This window comes from Thalassophryne amazonica, chromosome 11 (genome assembly GCF_902500255.1).
Source record: "Thalassophryne amazonica chromosome 11, fThaAma1.1, whole genome shotgun sequence".
NCBI lineage: Eukaryota > Metazoa > Chordata > Actinopteri > Batrachoidiformes > Batrachoididae > Thalassophryne > Thalassophryne amazonica.
In genome coordinates, this window is record NC_047113.1 from 7,119,554 (window position 1) to 7,145,722 (window position 26,169).

Sequence of the window (26,169 nt, forward strand, 5' to 3'; positions counted from 1 at the left end):
TTTTATGACTTAAATCTTAAAAAACCAAGTAGCACTATACTTTTAAAGCACGTCAGCCATTGTCCAATCCACACATTTGTCTATTGTCATTATTTTTAGTACATGACATTGACAAACTATAATGTTTCTTGTGAAATATTCATGTATTCAGTTTCTGACGCTTATCCAGGTCTGGTCATGGTGGCAGTGGACAAAGCAGCTCATCCCACATTTCCCTACCATCAGGAAAGTCTTGCTTCCTGGGAGATCTCAAGGCATTCCCATGCCAGCTGAAAAATAGTCTTGTAAAATATGCATTTCAAAAATAAATGTGACTTATACTCCAGTGTGATTTGTGTTTTGCTTTGTTTTGCTCATGATGCATTTTTAACAGGTCCCACTCAATGAAACTTGATCTATACCCTTCTGACACCCATTAGTGCTGGTGTTTATCTCCAGATTCCATTGCTTCAAACAGATGAGTGTACAACTCCCCTGGACTGGACACCAGTCCAACACAGGTTACTTCCCCAAATAGGGGAAGCTATCTAGAGCTTGGTAGACTGACGCCATGTAGATTCAGGGTGCTAAACTGCGGAAGCAATCCAAACATCAGGGTGGAGAGTTTTGTGGAGCATTTACTAAGCATAAATGCACAGGTGATAGTGGGTGGTAACGTGATGTAGATACACAGCAGTATGCAAATGAGGACATTGCATGTGTTAATGGCCATAAGCACAAAATGAAATTAAATCAGTCACGTAACTAAAATTACTAGACGCAGGTGCAAGGCACCTCTTTATTTAGATCTAATATATGTACATAGAAGACAACTCAGTAGTCAAATAGCAGTACATTTTATTGATTTATTTAATGCTGTCTGTGTTATATTTACTGTCATATTTTCTCCAATAATTGTCTAATTCTTTTTTAAAACTGTTAACACTCTGTGCTGTTAATACGTCCTCTGGCAGGCTGTTCTATGTATCCACCGCTCTCACTGTAAATGAGAATTTCCTAAAATCCAGACATAACCTGTTTAAATATTTCTTGCTGTGACCCTTTCTGTTGTCTTCTGGTATGGTTGCGCACTCACTCGCAGTGTGCACCTTGTGCTTCGTTTCAAATGAACTCTGCCACAACTGTGTTCACACACTGGCAATTTATTAAATAAAAATGGGGAAAAACAATCTATTTCTGACATTTAATTCTTGATTTATACATTGTTTTAGCAAACTGGTGAATAATTATGCCAGAGGAACACACACAGACAACTGTGAACGGCCTGTAATTATAATTACAGGGCGTGTAACAAGAATGAAATAGGAGATTTTTTTTTTTTTCCCTGTTTGTTGTAAGCCACTTCAGCATCTCAGTACGTACGGTGCATGCTGGGCCACCTCAAAGTCCACAATGACCCAAAACACACGATAATGACCAACAGCAATTAGACGATTTTAAGCACTGGAAAGTCAAAATTTTAAAAGATTTTTGCCAAAAAAAAAAAAAAAAAGAAAAAGGTGCTACAAAATAGGTGGAAAGAGGAAGACAGAACTTGTGGCCCTAGCTTAGGCACTTGCACTACGACATGCCCCCATATCATTAACTAAAAAAGATGAACGGGAGCTCATTAAGATTTGAAGTTGACAGCTGTCAGCTGACAATTCCCAGTCTTTTACAGTCAGATGGTTGGGAAAATGAGACATAAGCAACAAGAAAATACCCCCTCTGCATGTATGTAGATATTAACAAGTATCTCATATGGAAAGAGGAGCAAAACTTGCATGACCATGTAACACACAGGTTCTACAGACTATATAGCATCAGTATTCCGTGTGCCGCATTATATACCATGCTTGGCTGTTGTAACAGATAAAAGCAAAAATATCTTACTAATTTAGTCCACTCAGCATGTTCTTTTCCACGGAAAAAGCATGTAGGACATATGGAAGATCACAAATACAATGTGCCGTGCCGTGTTTGCACTCATGCACTTGGCAAATTAAGTTTTTCCACTTTAGCAGCCCACGCACACCGTTGTGACAACACTCAGCTCAACAATGTGGACCTGGCATGCTGCTTTAAAAATGCTAATTTAAGGACTAGATATGAATGGATCACACACTGGAGCATGGCTTTGTTTACTGAAGTGGGCAAGTGTGAACTGGTAACGGGAAGATTTGACAGTCATATCCATCTGAATTCCCAGAATGAGATTTATGCCTCGTGTATTTTTTTTTCCTTGACAATTGGATGAAGTTGGAAAACTGGTGTTGCTGCCTGCAAGGAGTCAATGTGAAGGTGAATCTCTTAAAATGTATAACAGCAGTGGTTTTAAGTATACTATCATTCCCTTATGACAACTGTTGCCTAGTGCAGCAGATAACAGAATATTGACAGTGGAATTGTTCAAATGGTGAAGCAAGCTCCAAAACTGGCAAAAATATTCCTTAGAAAAAAACAACTAGCCACTTGAATGTTCAATAGACAGCCAGGTACATTATTTGTCTAATCATAAAGATTCCAAAAAGGTATAGTGTGGACTATCAATGAATGAATGTTCTGGAGTTATGGGGTAAAAACAGCGAGAATGGTGACAAAGGTCGGTTTCAGTTTGTACAGGGGTCAAAAATTAAAGTTACTGTAATTTTGGTTTAAAAAAAGTGCAAATTCTTAGTTAATAGGGTTTCAAAAAAGGACTAGTTTGCACCATGTGTCATCCGTAATTATGTTATGGGGTAACCTCTGTCACATGTCATAGAATCCAATGGACGTCGCCATTGTTTGACCTTTACTTTGGAGACCAAGCATTTAATACAGTCAAACCTATTCCATTTATTAATCCTATTAGTGCAACCAATATTTTGCACCACTTTTTACTAAAACCTTTGTCACCATTTTTGCTGTAACATTCAGTCATTGATAGTCCAAACTATACCTTTTTGGAATCTTTATGATCAGATAAATAATGTGGTATAGTTTTCAATATGATTGGAGCAGTTTTAATTTTTGACCCCTGTGTAATTCCTAGATTGACCCCTACCTGGCTGCTGATTGAAACTTCCAAGTGGCCAGTGGGTTTTCTCAAAACAGTAATGTCTAAGGAGTATTTGTGACGACTTGGTGCTTGCTTCACCATTTGAACGATTGAGTTATCTGCTGTACTATACCAGATATTGTTTAGTCCCTTAAACCCACATTCCCACCAAAAACATCACCGAATGACAATGTGCAGCAAAGTGAAAGACTACAACCCCTGGCAAAAATTATGGAATCACCGGCCTCTGAGGATGTTCATTCAGTTGTTTAATTTTGTAGAAAAAAGCAGATCACAGACATGACACAAAACTAAAGTCATTTCAAATGGCAACTTTCTGGCTTTAAGAAACACTATAAGAAATCAAGAAAAAAAGATTGTGGCAGTCAGTAACAGTTACTTTTTTAGACCAAGCAGAGGGAAAAAAATATGGAATCACTCAATTCTGAGGAAAAAATTATGTAATCACCCTGTAAATTTTCATCCCCAAAACTAACACCTGCATCATATCAGATCTGCTCGTTAGTCTGCATCTAAAAAGGAGTGAACACACCTTGGAGAGCTGTTGCACCAAATGGACTGACATGAATCATGGCTCCAACACGAGACATGTCAACTGAAACAAAGGAGAGGATTATCAAACTCTTAAAAAAGGGTAAATCATCATGCAATGTTGCAAAAGATGTTGGTTGTTCACAGTCAGCTGTGTCTAAACTCTGGACCAAATACAAACAACATGGGAAGGTTGTTAAAGGTAAACATACTGGTAGACCAAGGAAGACATCAAAGTGTCAAGACAGAAAACTTAAAGCAATATGTCTCAAAAATCGAAAAATGTACAACAAAACAAATAAGGAACGAATGGAGGAAACTGGAGTCAACGTCTGTGACCGAACTGTAAGAAACTGCCTAAAGGAAATGGGATTTACATACAGAAAAGCTAAACGAAAGGCATCATTAACACCTAAACAGAAAAAAACAAGGTTACAATGGGCTAAGGAAAAGCAATTGTGGACTGTGGATGACTGGATGAAAGTCATATTCAGTGATGAATCTCGAATCTGCATTGGGCAAAGTGATGATGCTGGAACTTTTGTTTGGTGCCTTTCCTCAGAGGTCTTGTCTCAGAGTGATGCTGAAAAACTAATTCATGCATTTGTTTCCTCTAGGCTGGACTATTGTAATTCATTATTATCAGGTTGTCCTAAAAGTTCCCTAAAAAGCCTTCAGTTGGTTCAGAATGCTGCAGCTAGAGTACTGACGGGGACTAGCAGGAGAGAGCATATCTCACCCGTGTTGGCCTCCCTTCATTGGCTTCCTGTTAATTCTAGAATAGAATTTAAAATTCTTCTTCTTACTTATAAGGTTTTGAATAATCAGGTCCCATCTTATCTTAGGGACCTCATAGTACCATATTACCCCATTAGAGCGCTTCGCTCTCAGACTGCGGGCTTACTTGTAGTTCCTAGGGTTTGTAAGAGTAGAATGGGAGGCAGAGCCTTCAGCTTCAGGCTCCTCTCCTGTGGAACCAGCTCCCAATTCAGATCAGGGAGACAGATACCCTCTCTACTTTTAAGATTAGGCTTAAAACTTTCCTTTTCGCTAAGGCTTATAGTTAGGGCTGGATCGGGTGACCCTGGACCATCCCTTGGTTATGTTGCTTTAGACGTAGACTGTGTTTCATAATTATTGTATGGCCTTGCCTTGCAATGTGGAGCGCCTTGGGGCAACTGTTTGTTGTGATTTGGCGCTATACAAGAAAAAAGTTGATTGATTGATTGATTGATTTCCAATGAGATTTATAAAGATGACTGCCTGAAGAGAACATGTAAATTTCCACAGTCATTGATGATATGGGGCTGCATGTCAGGTAAAGGCACTGGGGAGATGACTGTCATTACATCATCAATAAATGCACAAGTTTATGTTGATATGTTGGACAATTGAAAGGATGTTTGGGGATGATGAAATCATTTTTCAAGATGATAATGCATCTTGCCATAGAGCAAAAACTGCAAAAACATTCCTTGCAAAAAGACACATAGGGTCAATGTCAACGAGCAGATCTGATTTGATGCAGGTGTTAATTTGGGGGATGAAAATTTACAGGGTGATTCCATAATTTTTCCTCAGAATTGAGTGATTCCATATTTTTTCCCTCTGCTTGGTCTAAAAAGTAACCGTTACTGACTGCCACAATCTTTTTTCTTGATTTCTTATAGTGTTTCTTAAAGCCAGAAAGTTGCCATTTGAAATGACTTTAGTTTTGTGTCATGTCTGTGATCTGCTTTTTTTCTACAAAATTAAACAACTGAATGAACATCCTCTGAGGCCGGTGATTCCATAATTTTTGCCAGGGGTTGTACAAACAAAATACCAGACATGGAAACTGAAGCTGAATTGGCAAACACACAGCTCACACATTACTTTCCAATAGCTTTTATTATAATGTGCTAAATCAAAATAAGGAATGTCTGCAAAAGCTGAAATGTAAAAACAAGCGACTACTTTGGGCAAGGTCAACTGAAGCATGACTTATCTGAACAGGTTTTCCACATTGAGTGTTTCATTAATGCAAACAGCTTTCTGAGTAGTACAGTAGTTACCGGTAAATCCAACATAACCCTCCTAGATAGATGTTAAATTACTCATGACAACTTTAATCCAAGTTTGTTCATGTGTTGCAGTGCGGTTCTGTATTATGTTCATGCAGTCATCTGAAGTTTCACTGGGATATAATATGCTGAGGTGGACAACAAATCAGTAAAGTGTGGCTGATTTTTCTTCACTGAGAAATGTAAACTATTCAAGTTCACGTTTCAATACCACAGAGGTTGCAGGAATCAAAACGATGAGCTCTGATTGGGTCCAAGTCGATCCTGTGGTACGACGCCCAGGTTTAGTTTAGCTTGTGATGTTCCACACTGGCTGGCGTAAAGGAGCTGCAGGGGGCGCTGTTCCAATCTTCACCTTCACCAATCTTGACCTTCAGACTGTGGCTTGGAACAGTCTGAAGTCAGAGGATTCCCACACGTCTCACGCACTGATTGTCCAAAACATCTGACTAGGAACAGTTTTCTGTCCTCTCATCATCCTCGTCTTCTTCCTCACTTTCCTCCTCACTCTCACTGTAGTGATAGTTACGGCGGTTGGTGTTCACAAACAGATCACTGTCATCATCTTCAGAGTCGGAATCTTCATCCTCTCTGCCTTTGTCCTCTGTGTCCTCTTCCTTGGACTGCTGTTGCGGTGTCTCGTCCTGTGCTGATGTCTCCTCTGTGAAGCCCTCCGGCCTGAAGGACAGAAAAACAAAAACACAAAACACTGATTTAACTCCAAACAAAATGACATTGGTTAGAAGACCACTGTGCACTTCACACTGTGGATTCACGTCTGCTTTAAAAAGATCAGCCACGCTCCTTTTTTTGTATTCACAGACAGTTAAGTCCATAAGGATGTGATTGAGGCTGTTTTTATTTTGGCAATCTCAACATGTTGGAGCTGAAACTAAATTAATATGAGGTCATGGTGCAAACTGTTGGCTTTGATTTCAGCACTATTAAATCAAAACTATGTGAACAGTTTAGGAACTCCAGTACTTTTTTCATGTGCATGCTGGTGGCTCTCCTGTTAGTTTTGGTTTCTGGAAAACTGGGCTCACACATTAAAACTTCTGCTTTTAAATGTTAGCTGAAGAAAATTCCATCATTATAGCAGAATCTCTGTCATTTGGAGCAGCAGACAACAGATGATGACATCAGACATAGTAACTTTTTCAATATTAGCAAGTCAGCAATTTGCTTAATTGAAAGATACAACAAAATGATATCATCCTGCAAGGTGTTCTATATCAAAACACACAAAGTCTGCATTTTAATTATGTGCTTTGAACTCTAACTGTGGCAGATAAAGAGAATTAACATGCTGTTAATGCCCAAATACAGTAGTGTTCAGAATAATAGTAGTGCTATGTGACTAAAAAGATTAATCCAGGTTTTGAGTATATTTCTTATTGTTACATTGGAAACAAGGTACCAGTAGATTCAGTAGATTCTCACAAATCCAACAAGACCAAGCATTCATGATATGCACACTCTTAAGGCTATGAAATTGGGCTATTAGTAAAAAAAAAAGTAGAAAAGGGGGTGTTCACAATAATAGTAGCATCCGCTGTTGAAGCTACAAACTCAAAACTATTATGTTCAAACTGCTTTTTCAGCAATCCTGTGAATCACTAAACTAGTATTTAGTTGTATAACCACAGTTTTTCATGATTTCTTCACATCTGCGAGGCATTAATTTTGTTGCTTTGGAACTCTGATTTTGCTCATTTACTAGTGTGCTTGAGGTCATTGTCTTGTTGAAACACCCATTTCAAGGGCATGTCCTCTTCAGCATAAGGCAACATGACCTCTTCAAGTATTGTATTTTGACATATCCAAACTGATCCATGATAACTGGTTTGCGATGTATCGGCCCAACACCATAGTAGGAGAAACATGCCCATATCATGATGCTTGCACCACCATGCTTCACTGTCTTCACTGTGAACTGTGGCTTGACCTCAGTGTTTGGGGGTCGTCTCACAAACTGTCTGCAGCCCTTGGACCCAAAAAGAACAATTTTACTCTCATCAGTCCACAAAATATTCCTCCATTTCTCTTTAGGCCAGTTGATGTGTTCTTTGGCAAATTGTAACCTCTTCTGCACGTCTTTTATTTAACAGAGGGACTTTGTGGGGGATTCTTGCAAATAAATTAGCTTCACACAGGCGTCTTCTAACTGTCACAGCACTTACAGGTAACTCCAGACTGTCTTTGATCATCCTGGAGCTGATCAACGGGTGAGCCTTTGCCATTCTGGTTATTCTTCTATCCATTTTGATGGTTGTTTTCCATTTTCTTCCACACGTCTCTGATTTTTTGTCCATTTTAAAGCAATGGAGATCATTGTAGATGAACAGCCTATAATTTTTTGCACCTGTGTATAAGTTTTCCCCTCTCCAATCAATGTTTTAATCAAACTACGCTGTTCTTCTGAACAATGTCTTGAACATCCCATTTTCCTCAGGCCTTCAAAGAGAAAAGCATGTTCAACAGGTGCTGGCTTCATCCTTAAATAGGGGACACCTGATTCACACCTGTTTGTTCCACAAAATTGACGAACTCACTGACTGAATGCCACACTACTATTACTGTGAACACCCCCTTTTCTACTTTTTTTTACTAATAGCCCAATTTCATAGCCTTAAGAGTGTGCATATCATGAATGCTTGGTCTTGTTGGATTTGTGAGAATCTACTGAATCTACTGGTACCTTGTTTCCCATGTAACAATAAGAAATACGAGGTCTGTTATAAAAGTATCAGACCTTTTTATTTTTTTCAAAAACCTGATGGATTTGAATCACGTGTGCTTGCATGAGCCAACCTTGAACCTTCGTGCGCATGCGTGATTTTTTTTTTTACGCCTGTTGATTGCGTTATTTGCTTGTTAGCAGCCTTTGTGTGAGGATGGGTGGAGTCTCTCCTTGTTTTTTCTTTGCAAGGAAATGGCGGAACGACTGGAGCAGCGCAACTGCATCAAATTTTGCCAGAAACTGGGCGAAAGCCAGGTGGAAACCATTCGGATTATTCAGATGGCTTTCGGTGACGATCCTATGGGTATCACACAGATTAAGGAGCGGTACAACCGGTTTAAAGACGGCTGCACAACGGTGGAGAGCGAGCCACGCTCCGGGCAGCCATCAATATGCTGAAATGACCGGATCATTTCCAAAGTGAACTCTGTGGTGATGTGGGACCGTCGTGTGACTATCCGAGAAATTGCGGAAGAGGTGGGCATCAACACTTTTCGGCACATTCCACTGTGACAGAAGATTTGGCCATGAAAAGAGTTGCAGCGAAATTCAACGGCACGAAGCTGATGGCGCAGCAAAAGCGCCACCGTGTTGAAGCCTCACAGGACATGCTGTAACATGCCCAGCTTGTCCACAAGTTCTTGGACAGTCACACAACTGAAAAGCCACCGAAAGCCATCTGAATCTTCCGAATGGTGGATGAGCTGGGCATGTTACAACATGTCCTGTGAGGCTTCAACCGCCGCGACGCGCGGAATTCCTCCGCACGTCTGTCTCAATGTGCCGAAAAAGTGCTGATGTCCACGTCTTCCGCAATTCCTGTGCTAGTCAGAGGACGTCCTGGATAAAACACAGTGTCCAGTTTGGAAATGAACGGCACATTCCACTACAGGAGTTTTTGTCATGGAAAGAGGAGTGGAGGAATTCTGCGCGTCGTGGCGGTGCCGCATGGCGCAAAGCAACGCCGTGATGAAGCCTCACAGGACATGTTCTGGCATGTCCAGGCTCATCCACAATTTCTCGGTTAGTCACACGACTGAAAACCCACCGACAGCCGTCTGAAAGCCATCCTGTGAGACCAACACGGAGGTGGTTTTGTGCCGCGCCATGAGCGGCACAGTGCTGCATCCGTCCGCTTTTCTTTCCATGAAGAAAACTCCTGTAACAGTGGAATGTGCCGAAAAAGTACTGATGTCCACGTCTCCTGCCATTTTTGTGTAAGTCAGACGACGTCCCGGATCAACAAAGCCTTCACGTTGGAAATGATCTGGTTGATTCAGCCTGTCAATCGGCGCTCGGAGCGTGGAGCGCTCTCAGCAGCTGTGGGCAGTCTTTAAACCGGCTGGAGCACTCCTTAATCTGTGTAATCCCCATAAAATCATCCCTCAAAGTCATTTGAATTTTCCGAATGATTACCACCTGGAGGTTTCTCACAGTTTCTGGAAAAAATTGATGCAGCAAAACTCCAAATCATTCAGACATTTATTTTCAATAAAAATCCGACGAGAGGGGTGGACCACTGCTCACACAAAGCCTGCTCACAGGTGAATGACGCAACCGACAGGCGTGAAAAACTCACGCATGCGCACGAAGGTTCAACCTTGGCTGATGCAATCACACGTGATTCAAATCCATATGGTTTTTGAAAAAAATAAAAAGGGCGGATACTTTTCTAACAGACCTCGTATACTCAAAACCTGGATTAATATTTTTAGTCACATAGCACTACTATTATTCTGAACACTATTGTACTTACTTTTGTGCTAGAAAATGAGTTATTTATTTTATTTACGTAATCCAAATCATTTTTATGCAGATATGTAATAAATATCAATTTCACTCAGTTCATTAGTAAATGTCAATCAATTTTATCCATATTATTGATAAATATAACTCAGTGTCACCTAGACTATCATTAAATATGAATCAGTTTCCTCCAAATATTTAGTAAATCTAAATTATTTTTGCTCAGATACTTAGTAAATATGAATCGGCTTTCCTTGTGAAATTGACTAGGATTCATTAAAAAAATGTTTTTGCAATATAACTCATTATTTGGTGTTGTATTACTAAATCTAACACATTTCAGCTGTTAAGTAAAATGGTAAATGGACTGCATTTATATAGCACTTTTCCATCTGTATCAGACGCTCAAAGCGCTTTACAATTATGCCTCACATTCACTCCGATGTGAGGGTGCTGCCCTACAAGGCGCTCACTACACACCGGGAGCAATAGGGGATTAAAGGCCTTGCCCAAGGGCCCTTAGTGATTTTCCAGTCAGGAGGGGATTTGAACCCATGATCTTCTGGACTCAAGCCCAACACCTTAACCACTAGACAATCACCTCCCCATGTTAATAAAAGCTGTTGCTTTTATTAACATGTACTTCATTTTTTTGGTTAGGTTTAGTTAATATATTCAATACTTTTTAATCAAAACTGTACATCTTAAAATCTATTCATTTATATTATGTGTCACTTTGTTGCCACAATTTTTCTGAGTAAACATTGGTCAGTTTTTTTTACAGTGTAGTCCATGTCTGTCCAAACACAGTAGGTGTTGTCCAGCTGGAATGTCCAGAGTGACAGATCCCTTCAGCTGCTCCTGTCTGAAGCCACACCTCCTGTGAGTGGAGCGCACACACCCACGTGTCAGTGTGTGTTTGCAAAGTCACACTCGTGGGGAACAGACAGATTTCCCTGCGAGTACGACAGTGGTTGTCTGCAGTCTGTTGTCGTGCCAAGAGTGCGTCTGGCCACACATTTTCTATGTGACATGCGAGCGGCATTAGATGCTTGTGTGTGTCACCTGGAATTTGGCAGACACCTGCCGCAAGAGAGTGTTATGGATTCGCACAGCGCACGCTTGGTCTGTCAGCCGCTGGTGTGCACAAACAGTTGGAGCAACAGGTGTACGAGCTGATGGAGGCAAGGACAAATTTACACGGTTTGCACACGATTCGTGCGCACTTCGACCAAACTTTGCAGTATGTGTGAAGGGGCCCTTAGTGTTGTTACAGAAATTTTAATTTGTTTTTCAGATAGTAATAAATGATGATGAGGATATAGATCCACCTGAAGCACATCCAGGCAAGACTTGCTACAGGTAAGTAAAAAATGATAGTGAGTCACATACTTTCAATTTCATTCATGGGGAGGAAGTTTGTTTTTAAAATGTTTTAACATGGAAAGTGCATTTTCCAACTGTAAATACACACACCTGTATGCACCAGGTGTTGAGGAAGAGGATGAGGAGCTGGTTGCAGTCAATGTGGAGAATTTCCAACACACAGCAATGTAAAATTAATTTTTGAGTGTGGCATTCCAATGTTTTCATTGTGCAACATTGCTGGTATTTAAATAATTGTTGTAACAGTATGCATTATATGGGATATCCTTTAATTAAATCTCTTTTTGTCATTACAGGGAGGAGATGAACATTACACTACCTGACATAGTAGCAAACCTGTCACTTCCTATTGATCACAAAAGAGTCAGCAGGTTCAAGATCTCAAGGGCTAATGTCTGGGATGCAGCAGTCAGAGGTTTCAAGCGTGCAACATATTCTGAAACCTGTGACATGCTGGTCAGATTTACTGATGACGCTGGTGTTTTTGAGGAGGAAATTGACACAGGTGGTCCAAGACGGAAATTCTTAACTCTGCTAATGAAACACCTGAAAGATCGGCCCATTTTTGATGGACTAGAAGGACGGGGGTTCTTGGTTTACAATGCACATGGTACGCATAGGGTTAGATGCGTATTATACTATGGTTGGTTAATGATCATTAATCATATATATCACCTAACATACTTTTTCCCTCTATCGTAAAGTATATAATGTATATTTTCATTCTGCAATATGAATTCATTCACAGCTGTTAGGGAGGATGAATACTTCCTGGCAGGAAAGATAATTGAAGTGTCAATTGTACATGGAGGTCCAGGACCCCATTTCCTGTCAGAGGATCTTGTACATTATTTTGCCGGCCAGCCCTCATTCAAATCAACAGTTAATTTGATAACTGATGAAGAAATAGGGAAAGCTCTGCGAGAGGTGAGAATAGCAACAAGATACAGTGTGGTAAGACAGAGTTTTACATAGTTCCTGCAGTGTTTTAAGACAATGTATATTTCCTATATTGCATACACAGAATTAGCACAATATATGAGGTTTTGATAGGGTAGAGTTACAGCATGCCATATATGTCACTGAATAAAAATAGGCAAGGATATACAGTACATACAGTTATTTACTGGAATTTTTATACTTCGTCTTTCAGATTGAGAATGCTGCTTCACTGAATGCTCTGCAGGAATGTATCATGACACACAGCACCATGTTGCAAACAGCAGGCTGTTTGAGACGTGACTGCTCTGGATGAAAAGAAAGAAATTGTGGCAGACTACCTCCAATGGTATATTATTGGCCACAACTCATCTGTAATTGACAGGTAAGATTATAATTTTAGTGATCTTTCTTTTTTTTAATGTATTAGTGTATGTAATTTTAGTTTGAGATGCCTCATGGCTTTGTTCCAGTGTACAAGTATTCATGCCACCCTGCCCTCTGTGTCATTCCGCCATGCGATTGTGTTTCTGCGTGTAGTTCTTGCAGGTTATAACACCTTGCCATGTGCAAATCAAAAGAATGTTGTTTTTAAGTAACACAAAACCATTTTCATGGGTGCAAGCAACTGAAAATGTTTTGACTCAACATTTTCCATGAATGGACAGCTGAGCGCTGAAGGTGCGAGGTCCCCTTGGGGAGTCAGGGAGCATGCCCCCCTGGAAAAAATTGTACAATTTGGTGCATTCTGAGAGCATGTTGGTCAGTTTTTCTTGGTTTAAAACAGTGATATTTGACTCATACTGGAAGAAAAAATATGTCTCAAGTCTTAATTTCATTAAAATTTATTTTCTATCTTGTATGTATTGTCTGTAATAAGTTTCTTTAATTCTGCTTTCATTGTCTTCATTCTACATTTATCAAATTCTGTGTCTTATAAAACAAATGAATAATTGCAGCCTTTATGCTTTTTGAAAATAATACACTTAAAGACATGACAAAGATTGCCAATTAAGTCTTTTGCCATTTGTAAGTCATTTAAAGCTGATGCAATAGTTAAAAAATTAAATAAAAAAAAAAGACCATCAACAGATCAATACTGCATATTAATGCTGAATACGACCACCAGACCAACTGAATTTTAAATAGTACTGTGAAATACTAACACCAGAATGCAGTGCTTTCAAATACCACCAGTTTTAATATAAATAATAACCAATTAATATATAACAGTATTTTGCACAGTGTTTAATTTTACCTCAAAATATATCTCGTGTGTTCCAACTATAGGGGGATCACACTCCTCAGCTTCCCCGGTAAGGTCTATTCCAGAGTACTGGAGAGGAGAATTCGACCGATGGTCAAACCTCAATTCAGGAGGAGCAGTGTGGTTTTCGTCCTGGTCGCGGCACACTGGACCAGCTCTACACGTTCCATCGGGTGCTCGAGGGTTCATGGGAGTTCGCCAAACCAGTCCACATGTGTTTTGTGGATCTGGAGAAGGCGTGTCACACCAACCATCTGCATGTCCTCCTTCAACACATCCATAAACCTCCTCTTTGGCCTCCCTCTTCTCCTCCTGCCTGGTGGCTCCATCCTCAGCATCCTTCTCCCTATATACCCTGGGTCCCTCCTCTGCACATGTCCAAACCATCTCAATCTCGCCTCTCTGACTTTGTCTCCAAACCGTCTCACTTGCGCTGTCTCCATAATATGTTCATTCCTAATCTTGTCCATTCTTGTTACTCCCAAAGAGAATCTCAACAGGTTTAGCTCTGCCACCTCCAGCTCTGCCTCCTGTCTTTTTGTTAGTGCCACTGTCTCTAAACCATACAACATAGCTGGTCTCACTACTGTTTTGTAAACTTTCCCCTTCACTCTTGCTGATATTCTTCGGTCACAAATCACTCCTGCCACCTTTCTCCACCCACTTCACCCTGCCTGCACTCTCTTCTTCACCGCTTTACCACACTCTCCATTACTTTGAACAGTTGACCCCAAATATTTAAACTCATCTACTTTCACCACTTCTACTCCTTGTAACTGCACTATTCCAATGGGCTCCCTCCCATTCACACACATATACTCAGTCTTGCTTCTACTTTCATTCCCCTTCTCTCAAAGCATATCTCCACCTCTCCAGATTAGACTCAACTTGCCCTCTACTCTCACTACAGATCACAATGTCATCTGCAAACATCATAGTCCATGGGGACTCCTGTCTGATCTCATCCATCAACCTGTCCATAACCACTGCAAACAAGAAAGGACTCAAGAGCTGATCCTTGGTGTAATCCCACCTCCACCTTGAATGAGTCTGTCATTCCGACTGCGCATCTCACCGCTGTCACTCTATTCTTGTACATGTCCTGCACTACCCTAACATACTTCTCTGCCACTCCAGACTTCCTCATACAATACCACAGCTCTTCTCTTGGCACCCTATCATAAGCTTTTTCTAAGTCCACAAACACACAATGTAACTCTTTCTGGCCTTCTCTGTACTTCTCCAACAGTATTCTCAGAGCAAACATTGCATCTGTAGTGCTCTTTCTCTGCATGAAACCATATTGCTGCTCACAGATCTTCACCTGTTTTCTAAGCCTAACTTCTACTACTCTTTCCCATAACTTTATGCTGTGGCTGATCAACTTTATGCCTCTGTAGTTACTGCAGCTCTGCACATCACCCTTGTTCTTGAAAATAGGAACCAGCACACTTCGTCTCCACTCCTCGGGCATCCTCTCACTTTCCCAAGATTTATTAAACAATGTGGCTAGAAACTCTACTGCCATCTCTCCTAGACATTTCCATGCCTCCACTGGAATGTCATCTGGACCAACTGCCTTTCCACTCTTCATCCTCTTCATAGCAGCCCTCACTTCTTCCTTACTAATCTCTTGTACTTCCTGATTTACTCTCACCACATCATCCAGCCTTTTCTCTCGCTCATTTTTTTCTTTATTCATAAATGATATTATATTCAAATATTCCCTCCACCTTCTCAGCACACACTCCTCACTTATCAGCACATTACCATGTGCATCTTTTACCACCCCTAACCTGCTGCGCATCCCTTTCCAGCTCTGTCCCTTTGTCTGGCCAATCAGTACAAGTCCTTTTTCTCCTTCCTTACTATTCAGCTTCTGTACCGCTCGCAATATGCCTTTTCCTTCGCTTTTGCCACTTCTCTTTCACCTTACAACCGCATCTCCTTGTACTCCCGTCTACTTTCTTCATCTCTACGACTATCCCAAAACTTTTTTCACCAACCTCTTTCTCCTTATGCTTTCCTGGACCTCTTCATTCCACCACCAAGTCTCTTTGTCTTCCTTCCACTGTCCAGATATCATACCCAGTACTGTCCTGTCTCCCTCACCACATCTGCAGTACTTTTCCAGTTGTCCAAAATTGCTTCCCCTCCAACCAGTGCTTCTCTCACCTGCTCGCTAAATTTCACACAACAGTCTTCGTCCTTCAGCTTCCACCATCTGATCCTTTGTTGAGCTCTCACTCCCTTCTTCTTCTTTACCTCTAAAGTCATCCTCTCATCATATCAGCCAGCTCTCTCCCTTTACCAGTCATACTACCAACATTCAAAGTCCCTACTCTCATTTCCACCTTTGTAGTTTTCTTCTTGTCCCGCTGTTTGTGGAAACGTTCTCCTCCTCTTCTTCGTCGTCTTCAACCAGCAGTAGCCCAATTTACACCGGCACCCTGCTGGGCAACAGCACCGGTGGCAGATATTGTTAACCCCGGGCCGCGACCGATCCGGTATGGAAATTTCGATTCTTTAGTCTGCATAGATGGCTGGCTTGTTTTACGCCGGATGCCCTTCCTGATGAAACTCTCCTCATTTATCCGGGCTTGGGACCGGCACTTTATTTTGTACACTAATGAGTGCCGCAGAAGTGTCAGTAACAGACACATCTTAAAGTTTGCTGATGATACAGTTATAGTTAGTCTTCTTCAGGGAGATGAGCAGGACCATGGGCCTGTTGTTGATGACTTTGTCTCTTGGTGTGAGGAGTCTTTTCTGGAACTGAGTGTGTCAAAAACTAAAGATATGATTATTGATTTTAGGAAGTCTTCCTGTTTTCTATCACCAACTGTTATTAAAATGTTGATGTTGAGATGGTGGAGAGCTATAAATATCTGGGTGTGGTCCTTGATAATAAACTTTGCTTTGAACCTCATGTTGATGTTATCTCCAAAAAGGTTCAGCAAAGATTGTTCTTTTTGAGGAAGATGAGAACCTTCCAGGTTTCTTCTGAGATGATGACTCTTTTTTATAGACGTTTTATTGAATCAGTCTTGACTTTTTGTATTGTTACTTGGTTTGGAAATTTGAATTGTTCAAATTAAGAGTCATCTTGGCAGTCTTGTCAAAACTGATGGAAAAATCTCAGGTAGTCAGCAGGCCGGGGTAATGTCCATCTATAACAGACAGGTCCTGAGAAAGGCTAATGCTGTTCTGGATTGTTCTAATCATCCACTGAAAAAAGAGTTTGAGCTTCTGCCCTCAGGCCGTCGTTTTAGGGCTCCTATGAGGAGGACTAAAAGATTTCAGGTCTCGTCCCTAGTGCAATTTTATTACTCAATGGCAATTAGCCTTTGATGTTGTTTATTTTGCACTACTATTGCTTATTTGCACATCCACATATTGCATTTTTGCAATACTTTTGTTTTTGGCATGGACTCTGGATTGAATATTTGACATTGTATGGGTATTGTTTTTATTTTATTATTATTATTATTATTTGTGCTCCTGCTGCAACATTAATTTCCCTTTACGGGACAATAAAGAAATTCTGATTCTGCGTGCCACATATAGTTCGGTCCCATGGAGTGGTAGGTTCTCCTTATAAACCTTCTACATGCTCTCCTCTCGCATCCCCGCGGATTGAGCTCCCAGAGCAAATTCATTACATGGTCTCTCTTCACTCGCAGATGGTACTTCTGTTTGAGTACTTGCCACATCATGCGGTAGCCAAACAGCTGTCCGAGTCCACAAAGTTCCAGTCGTATGGCCCTTGTTATTGCGTCTGTAGCGGATAAATCCTTTCTGTGATAAAACCCGGCTTCATTTAGTTTGCTTTTCAAAGACCGCAAGCTGATGTGCACATCATGTAAACATGACATCATGTCCACAATTACAGCGTACGAGTGTCCCTCATTAAAATACCGTATGCACTGCTGTAGCATATCTGGTCCGTCAGCCGAGTCCATTCGAATTAAGCGGCTCATGTGTTTTCCACAAAATGGGCAAAACGTAACTAAAATAAACTTCAACTTGCCTCTCCTGCTTTCACTTCTGGGTCAACCCCCCAGTTGGGGCATTCCCTTTCCAGTTGATATAGATTGTAAATGTTTCGGGACTTGTTAATTTGTTTCGGCATTTGTAAAAGTGTTTCATGTCTTGTTAATTTGTTTTCTAAAATGTAATTTTGTTTTGGAACTTGTAAATGTGTTATGGTAATGTAATTTTGTATTATGATATGTAAAAAAATTTTTTTTTTTTTATGTAAATTTGTCTCAAGGTTTGTAAAAGTGTTTCAGAATTTGTAATGTTGGTTTGCACCTCCCGGCCACTGTACAATTGTGTTGAACTACTGAACTAAGCTTTTTTTTTTTTTTTTTTTTTTTTTTTTTTTTTTTTTTTTAAATCAGTTACACATATACACATCCAGGTACAGGTACTATCAAAATAAAGCTATCAAATTTACATAAACCTTACAATTAATGAGTTATTTAATTAATTATTAAAGCCCTTATTTATACTTCTGTAACGCTGCAACTCTGTAACTCTGTGTCATGAAATGAAGTCGACATGCGTGACAGTTTAAATCAAACTCCGAATCAAAGGCAAGGTGTAAAATTTCCTCTTTTTCCAACTCAGTGTTGTAAAACTGGTCATATTTATGGACTTTTCTGCCAAACGTATTTGATCCATTATTGAAATGTAATCAGCATGCGCACTGCAAAAACTTTTAAAATATGAGAGGAAAGAGTGACACAAGAAAAGTGTCAAATCACAGCCTTTTGCTGTGTCTGATTTAACAAGTGCATGTCAGGCTGCGGGTCCGAGTCTGAAAATGGTTTGAAAAAATAAAGAGTCTGATTTATAATCACGAAAATGACTCCAGTCCCACTTTCCTCGAATCGGCGAGTGTAATTCTGTACCTCTGTGACTGGGCACGTCCAGACTGATCTGTCCAGTATATGCGAGGAGTTTTAATGGAAATGCATTGTAGTCAGATAGGATGTTTTAGCCGATGTGAGTGAAAATCCGTTATACAAAATCAGTTATATATACAGTGTTTATTACATGGAAAACCATACAAAAACATTCGATGTATACAATGACGGTTTAGGCAAGTTTTACTGTACATGGGACTGAACACTAAATTTACCTTGAAAAGGTTTGATGATGATGTCAGCTTCCGTCCCACACGGCTGACTTTATTTTCCCAAATTTGTCTTCTGTTCAGATCTGAAGAGAATCTGTAAATCCTGAAGCCCTTGTTGTGTCTATTTGTGCAGATGGCTTAACAGCAAATGCCATTTTGGCCCCAAGATGGCACCACAAGTCATGTGACCTTTTTTGTTTTTCAGCTCATCCTGTCACTACTCTCTGTATAAGCGGCTCTAGGTGAGGATAGCACTTACCATGTGAAGCGCCTTAAGGCAAGTTATGTTGTGATTTGGAGCTATATGAATAAACTTGACTGAATTGAATTGAGGCTGGAAAGTAAATAAAATATGTTAAATCAACAAAGACATTCTACAGAAATTTCACACTATAATAAAAAAAACATGCGTGAGCCTTGAATGACCAGTGACGTCAATGACTCTGTGTACATGACTTGGCCAAATACTTATGGACCTGAATGCATACAAACTGCACTCACCAGAGCTGCAGTTTCTGCAGGTGCTGAATGTGATCTTTGTAAAGAATGGAGCTTATTTCTGCCTTCACCTTCTCTCCTTCTTCAATGGGGTCAACGATCACATAGTCACCTTTAGAAAAGCAGATACAATAAGGAGACGAGAAACACAATCTAAATTATACTGTTACACATTTTTGCAAAAACTGAAAAAAGGTTTTTCACAACTCTGTTCAGTGAGCACATTTGTTGCTGTTACCTGACCAACACATACAGTAGTGTTCAGAATAATAATAGTGTTATGTGACTAAAAGATTAATCCAGGTTTTCTTAAGGCTATGAAATTGGTCTATTAGTTAAAAAAGTAGAAAAGGGGGTGTTCACAATAATAGTAGCATCTGCTGTTGACGCTACAAACTCAAAACTGTTATGTTCAAACTGCTTTTTTAGCAATCCTGTGAATCACTAAACTAGTATTTAGTTGTATAACCACAGTTTTTCATGATTTCTTCACATCTGCGAGGCATGGAGTCAACCAACTTGTGGCACCTTTCAGCTGTTATTCCACTCCAAGATTCTTTAACAACATTCCACAATTCATTCACATTTCTTGGTTTTGCTTCAGAAACAGCTTTTTTGATGTCACCTCACAAGTTCTCAATTGGATTTAGGTCCGGGGATTGGGCAGGCCACTCCAAAACATTAATTTTGTTGGTATGGAACCAAGATTTTGCTCGTTTACTCGTGTGCTTGGGGTCATTGTCTTGTTGAAACACCCATTTAAAGGGCATGTCCTCTTCAGCATAAGGCAACATGACCTCTTCAAGTATTCTGACATATCCAAACTGATCCATGATACCTGGTATGCGATATATAGGCCCAACACCATAGTAGGAGAAACATGCCCATATCATGATGCTTGCACCACCATGCTTCACTGTCTTCACTGTGAACTGTGGCTTGAATTCAGGGTTTGGGGGTCGTCTCACAAACTGTCTGCGGCCCTTGGACCCAAAAAGAACAGTTTTACTCTCATCGGTCCACAAAATTCCTTCATTTCTCTTTAGGCCAGTTGATGTGTTCTTTGGCAAATTGTAACCTCTTCTGCACGTCTTTTATTTAACAGAGGGACTTTGCGGGGGATTCTTGCAAATAAATTAGCTTCACACAGGCGTCTTCTAACTGTCACAGCACTTACAGGTAACTCCAGACTGTCTTTGATCATCCTGGAGCTGATCAATGGGTGAGCCTTTGCCATTCTGGTTATTCTTCTATCCATTTTGGTGGTTGTTTTACGTTTCTTCCACGCGTCTGTTTTTTTTTTTTTTTTTTTTTGTCCATTTTAAGGATCGGAGATCATTGTAGATGAACAGCCTATAATTTTTTTGCACCTGCATATAAGTTTTTCCCTCTCCAATCAACTTTTTAATCAAACTACGCTGTTCTTCTGAACAATGTCTTGTACGTCCCATTTTCCTCAGGCTTTCAAAGTTGGCTTCATCTTTTAATAGGGGACACCTGATTCACACCTGTTTGTTCCACAAAATTGACAAACTCACTGACTGAATGCCACACTACTATTATTGTGAACACCCCCTTTTCTACTTTTTTTTTTTTTTTACTAATAACCCAATTTCATAGCCTTAATAGTGTGCATATCATGAATACCTGGTCTTGTTGGATTTGTGAGAATCTATCCCATGTAACAATAAGAAATATACTCAAAACCTAGATTAATCTTTTTAGTCACATAGCACTACTATTATTCTGAACACTACTGTAACTGTGACTAATCACACATCAAAGCTGTGGTCATTAATGTGTATTCATAATTTTCCTGTTATACAAAACTGCAGTCATGGGGATTTTGGTCCCCATGATCACTTCTGAGCCAAAGTGTAATTCTATCTATACTTGTTAAGCTGGATATGAACAGAAAAAAGAAAGTATGAATGACAGTAAGTCATTAATGCAGCTGCACAGAAGCGGACAAACCAGGGCTCAGACTGAGCTGCAGGACCTCCTGGGTCCAGCTCCATCAGGACCAGGGTGTCCCCAGCATAGAGGAAACAGTAATGATTGGTCACTGAAGCCTCAGGGAAGGTATCAGGTTTTCCCCTAATATAAAAGCTAAAAAACAGCAACATCTAGTGGATGAAAGGAATTATAGCAGGCATAAGTTCCAGCCTGGTCAGAGCATGCACACCTGAAAATACTCTTATTTAAAATATGGTGGATAATACACATGGTGCTGTGGTGTGTAATCAAGTGATGTTTGTTATGGATGTTTTTAAACACCCTCCCTTCTCCACAAAAAACGGTAACTACATTCTAATAGTGATGTGAGTGGTCGCTGCCAAAATAAATAAATAAATAAATTGTTCATGACCTTTCAAGGCCCATGGAGGCCCTCCCCCAGAACATTTTAAATTACAACATGAAATTTGGTGCAATTCTTAAACTAAATGAGAGATATTTCTCAGCCCCATTTTCTTGTTCATTTCATTCATAAAAAGCACATTTTCCCACATTGCAGAGATGACGGGCCTATAACACAGAGTCTGTCACATGAATTAAAATATAGTATTACTACCATTTCATAAAACTACACATTTGTGTTGGGTTGTTACTATTCCATAGCTACACTTATCCAAACATTTGACTTCAGCAAATTGTGCTTTTATAACGCAACTGAGCATCTTCACATGAATAAAAATAACATTTAAAACAAATAAAGCTGCACCTACCATTCAATCAATCAATCATTCAATATTTATTTATAAAGCACTTTACAGCAGCCAGACGGTGTCCAAAATGCTTTACAGTAAAAACACAGATTCACAAAATTAAAAATAAAACTCACATACAACACAATTTAAAAAAGCACATAAAAACAGAACATGTGACCCCCCACCAGGCGTTAAAAGCCAGCCTAAACAAACAAGTCTTTAGCTTAGATTTAAAAAGTGTTAGGTCAGGAACAGTGTGTAAATCAAGAGGTAGCTTGTTCCACAGCTATCCTTTAATAGTATACAAATAACGAATGGTGATGAGTTCAATGGTAAAAAAAAAATGGAATGTTTGTTCCATTGAATGAATGAAAAAACATTTGTTTTATATAATGAAATAGATCCTTGTCATTTGACATTTTATTAATTTAGAAAACAACAGAAAAGGGACTTACATTTTGGTGTGCATCACGTGCGTTGACGTCAACAGTCCAACACAAACTTTAAATAGGAGTCCAAAACTGTTCTCAGTCATCTTGCAAGAACAGTCAGATTCGTTACAGACTGCTGTATGCTCAGTCCAGCAAAAAAAAAAAAAAAAAAAAAAAAAAAAAAAAAAAAAAAAAAAAAAAATCGCATAAGAAATTTGTCCAGCCCTTCATGCCTCCAGATGGCTTACGCCGTAGTGGATTTGGTTTTTGTGTGTGCGTGTGTTAGAAGAATTAGCACCATCAAATCGTTAGCATCATTCAAATCATCACCAACAGGACCACATCATCTGCAAAAAGTATTAATGAGACCCTGAGCCCACCAAACTGGAAACCCTCCTCCCCGACTACGCCTCGATATCTTGTCCATGAACATCACAAACACGATTGGTAACAAGGCACAGCCCTGGCAGAGGCAAACAACCACCGGAAATGAGTCCAGCTTACTGCTGAGCACCCGAACACAGCTCTCGCTTTGTGAGTACAGAGATTGGATGGCCCTGAGAAGGGACCCCCTCACTCCATACTCCCACAGCACCTCCCACAGTATCTCCCAAGGTACCCGATCAACAAAACACATGTAGACTGGATGGGCATACTCCCAGGCCCCCTCCAGGATCCTTGTGAGAGTGAAGACCTGTCGGTTGTTCCATGGCCTGGATGGAACCTGCATTGTTCCTCTTCAATCTGAAGTTCGACTATTGGCCGAACCCTCCTTTCCAGCACCCTGGAGTAGACTTTACCAGGGAGGCTGAATAGTGTGGTGCCCCTGTAGGTAGCACACACTCTCTCGTCTCCCTTTTTAAATATGGGGACCACCACCCCAGTTTGTCACTCCACAGGCACTGTCCCAGACCTCAATGCAATGTTGAAGAGACGTCTCATCCAAGACAGTCCCTCTACACCCAGAGCCTTCAGCATTTCTGGACGGATCTCATCAACCCCCGGGGTTTTGCCACTGCGGAGTTGTTTGACTACCTCAGTGACTCCAGGGAAATGGATGATGATCCCCCATCAGCTTCCAGCTCTGCCCCTACTATAAAGGATGCTCCTGTCTGATGCAGGAGTTCCTCAAAGCCTTTTCATACAGCTTGTATATACACTGCACAAAAATGTAAAGACAACACTTTTATTTTTGCTCCCATTGTTCAGGAGTTGCACTCAAGGATCTAAAAGATTTTCTATGTACACAAAAGAACGATTTCTCTCAAATACTGTTCATGAATCTATCGAAATGTGTTAGTGAGCACTTCTCCTTTGCAAGTTAATCCATACCACCTAACAGGTGTGACATATAAAGATGCTGATTAGACAGCATGATTATTGCACAGGTGTGCCTTAGGCTGGGCACAATAAAAGGCCACTCTAAAATGTTAATCGCTATATGTGAGACTTCATATCCACTGTGGCATCTCATTGGAGACATTTCCCATTGATTTTACAAACAATACATTGTTCCAGGAAATATGTACCTCAAATCTGTCCACTCCAGGAAAAGAAAAAAAATAAAAAATAAAAATAAATAAATAAATAACCTGAAAATGTTGCCATGGAAGGAAAAAAAAAAAAAAAAAACACGTCACTGCTGACAGAAATTGGGCTTCTGCGGCTCTGACTGAAGAAATTCTGGATAGTGTAACTTTTGTTTGTTGTAGCAGCAGACATAGATTCATAATGGAGAGAAGGATGACCATAGAACAGATCAAATCTAGGCTCAAGCCTCCTACGTGCTTTCTGGAAATCTGTAGCTAAAATGTCTGTCTTCTTTTTTGAAAATACTCTGTTTTACTCAACCATGTACAACTCCAATTCTAATGAAGTTGGGACGTTGTGTAAAATGTAAATAAAAACAGAATACAATGATTTGCAAATTCTCTTCAACCTATATTCAACTGAATACACCACCCAACTTTATTGAAATGTGTTGCAAGCATCCATTTCAAAATGAGCAAATATTTGCACAAAAAGAATAAAGTTTATCAGTTTGAACATTAAATATCTTGCCTTTGTGGTGTATTCAATTGAATATAGGTTGAAGAAGATTCGCCTACTTTCGATAACGACCAATCAGATAACGCGATACAACGCCTACTTTGGCTGTCAGTTTGTTGACAAGATGGCAGAAGACAGGTTTGCCTCTGTTAGTGATGCTGACTTAAAACGAATTTTACACGAAAAAGATGTGAAGAACACCCGCAGAAATACACAGTCAGCAGCCAACCTGTTTCGCAAGTACGTCACTGAAAAGGGACATGCGCCCAACTTTGAAACTTATGACAGACGGATGCTTGACAGAGTACTCGGTCAATTTTACGCGGAAGCTCGACAGGCGAATGGGGAACTTTATAAGAAAACAAGCCTGATGACTCTTTGTCACGGACTTAACAGGCATCTCCAGTCGATCGATGGGATGTCAGTTGGTGCAGTATGACAGTAATAATAAAGAGTTGAAACTTGAGATCAATTTTTACCATATAATAAAGCAGTTCTAGACTTTGATTTCCTGAATGAAATGTTAGGATGTTAGCCCCATCCTGACCAGGTCCACATAATCACAGGTACACCGAAATCAAAAGTCTATAATTGTATAATGTATTGGGGAAAAAACTTCCACTGACCACAGCTCCACCAATCCCATCCACAGAAACCTATAACTCCTTCAATGGTGTCTTGGTGGCTTACCTCACTCGTCCCTTCTCGCAGTCACTCAGTTTTTGAGAACTACCTACTCTTCACAGAATTACCACATGGTACATACTATTTGTATTTCTTAAAGAAAGATGTAAATGAAGTCTAAAACATATTCAGTGACTTAGAAAGGGGCATGTATCCATTTCCTAACTTGCTTTCAGAAAACTGGCTCCAAAAGTGATGATTCAGTTGTGTTATACAAACGGAGGCATATGCTTTTGATTTTGATTGCTTTGGCTTTGTTTAATAATTTTTTTGTTTAATTGATGTCATGTTGTACAGATCTGTTTTCACTGTGAGAGCAAAAGGCATTATTTGACAATTTTTTATAAAATGAATCCAAATTATTTAAAAAAAGAAATTGATGTCATAAAAATACTGTAGTATCAGAATCTGGTACTAGTCTCTGTAAGCCATACAGTGTGGTGTTCAGGATCAAGTCAATAAATTGAAAAAGCAAGTACTAATTCAGACCATGTAACAGATTTAGAATTCTGATTTCTAAAGCAGTCTGCAAAGATGTACAGTTAAAATCACCAATTACCTCTCTTGATCCAGATGTTCTTTCGGAACTTTGTGGGCATGCTCACCAGGAAACTCTCACCCTCAGACGTGACAGCTTCATGGAGATTGTTACCCCGGCTACAAACAACCTACAAGTGCACATAAGGTGAAGACAGATGTTTAAAAATATATACAGCACAAAACATTAAATTAATACAACTAATAAGGCTATCCTCAGTAACCTGAAATTGCAAAGATAATTTCAATTTATTGAACTTATTGAACTCGTAGAGCGCCAAATCATGACCGCGTCGCCTTAAGGCGCTTCACAGGAAACAACTCAACAATGAAAAACCAAAACAAAATAAATCATAGGATCAAAGAGCATGATTAAAATATTAAAAGCATAATAAAAAAGTTAAAAA

The 26,169-nt window shown here is 39.9% G+C and overlaps 2 protein-coding genes across 3 annotated transcripts in view; one reads left to right on the top strand and one right to left on the bottom strand.

Moving 5' to 3' along the window:
• Positions 1-5,508: 5,508 nt before the first annotated feature.
• The window catches only part of eif1ad (eukaryotic translation initiation factor 1A domain containing), a 30,144-nt gene continuing 9,483 nt past the window's right edge, over positions 5,509-26,169 (bottom strand). Inside the window, exons 3-5 of the mRNA XM_034181977.1 lie at positions 25,785-25,893; positions 19,357-19,465; positions 5,509-6,309 (exon numbers count right to left, since the gene is read on the bottom strand). Of these exons, the coding sequence (XP_034037868.1) occupies positions 6,081-6,309; positions 19,357-19,465; positions 25,785-25,893 (447 nt within the window). The 3' untranslated portion in view covers positions 5,509-6,080. The remainder of the gene's footprint in view (positions 6,310-19,356; positions 19,466-25,784; positions 25,894-26,169) is intronic.
• Positions 11,521-12,904, top strand: LOC117520677 (G2/M phase-specific E3 ubiquitin-protein ligase-like). 2 transcript variants are annotated; one of them, XR_004563729.1, is made up of 3 exons: positions 11,521-11,728; positions 11,803-12,116; positions 12,660-12,904. XR_004563729.1 is itself a non-coding variant. In XM_034181978.1 (3 exons), exons 1-3 carry the CDS (start codon positions 11,561-11,563, stop codon positions 12,662-12,664), a joined length of 432 nt encoding a protein of 143 aa, XP_034037869.1. In that variant the 5' UTR covers positions 11,524-11,560; the 3' UTR covers positions 12,665-12,904. The 2 variants fall into 2 exon arrangements, 1 of the variants encoding a protein (XP_034037869.1); XM_034181978.1 differs by having other exon boundaries at positions 11,524-11,673.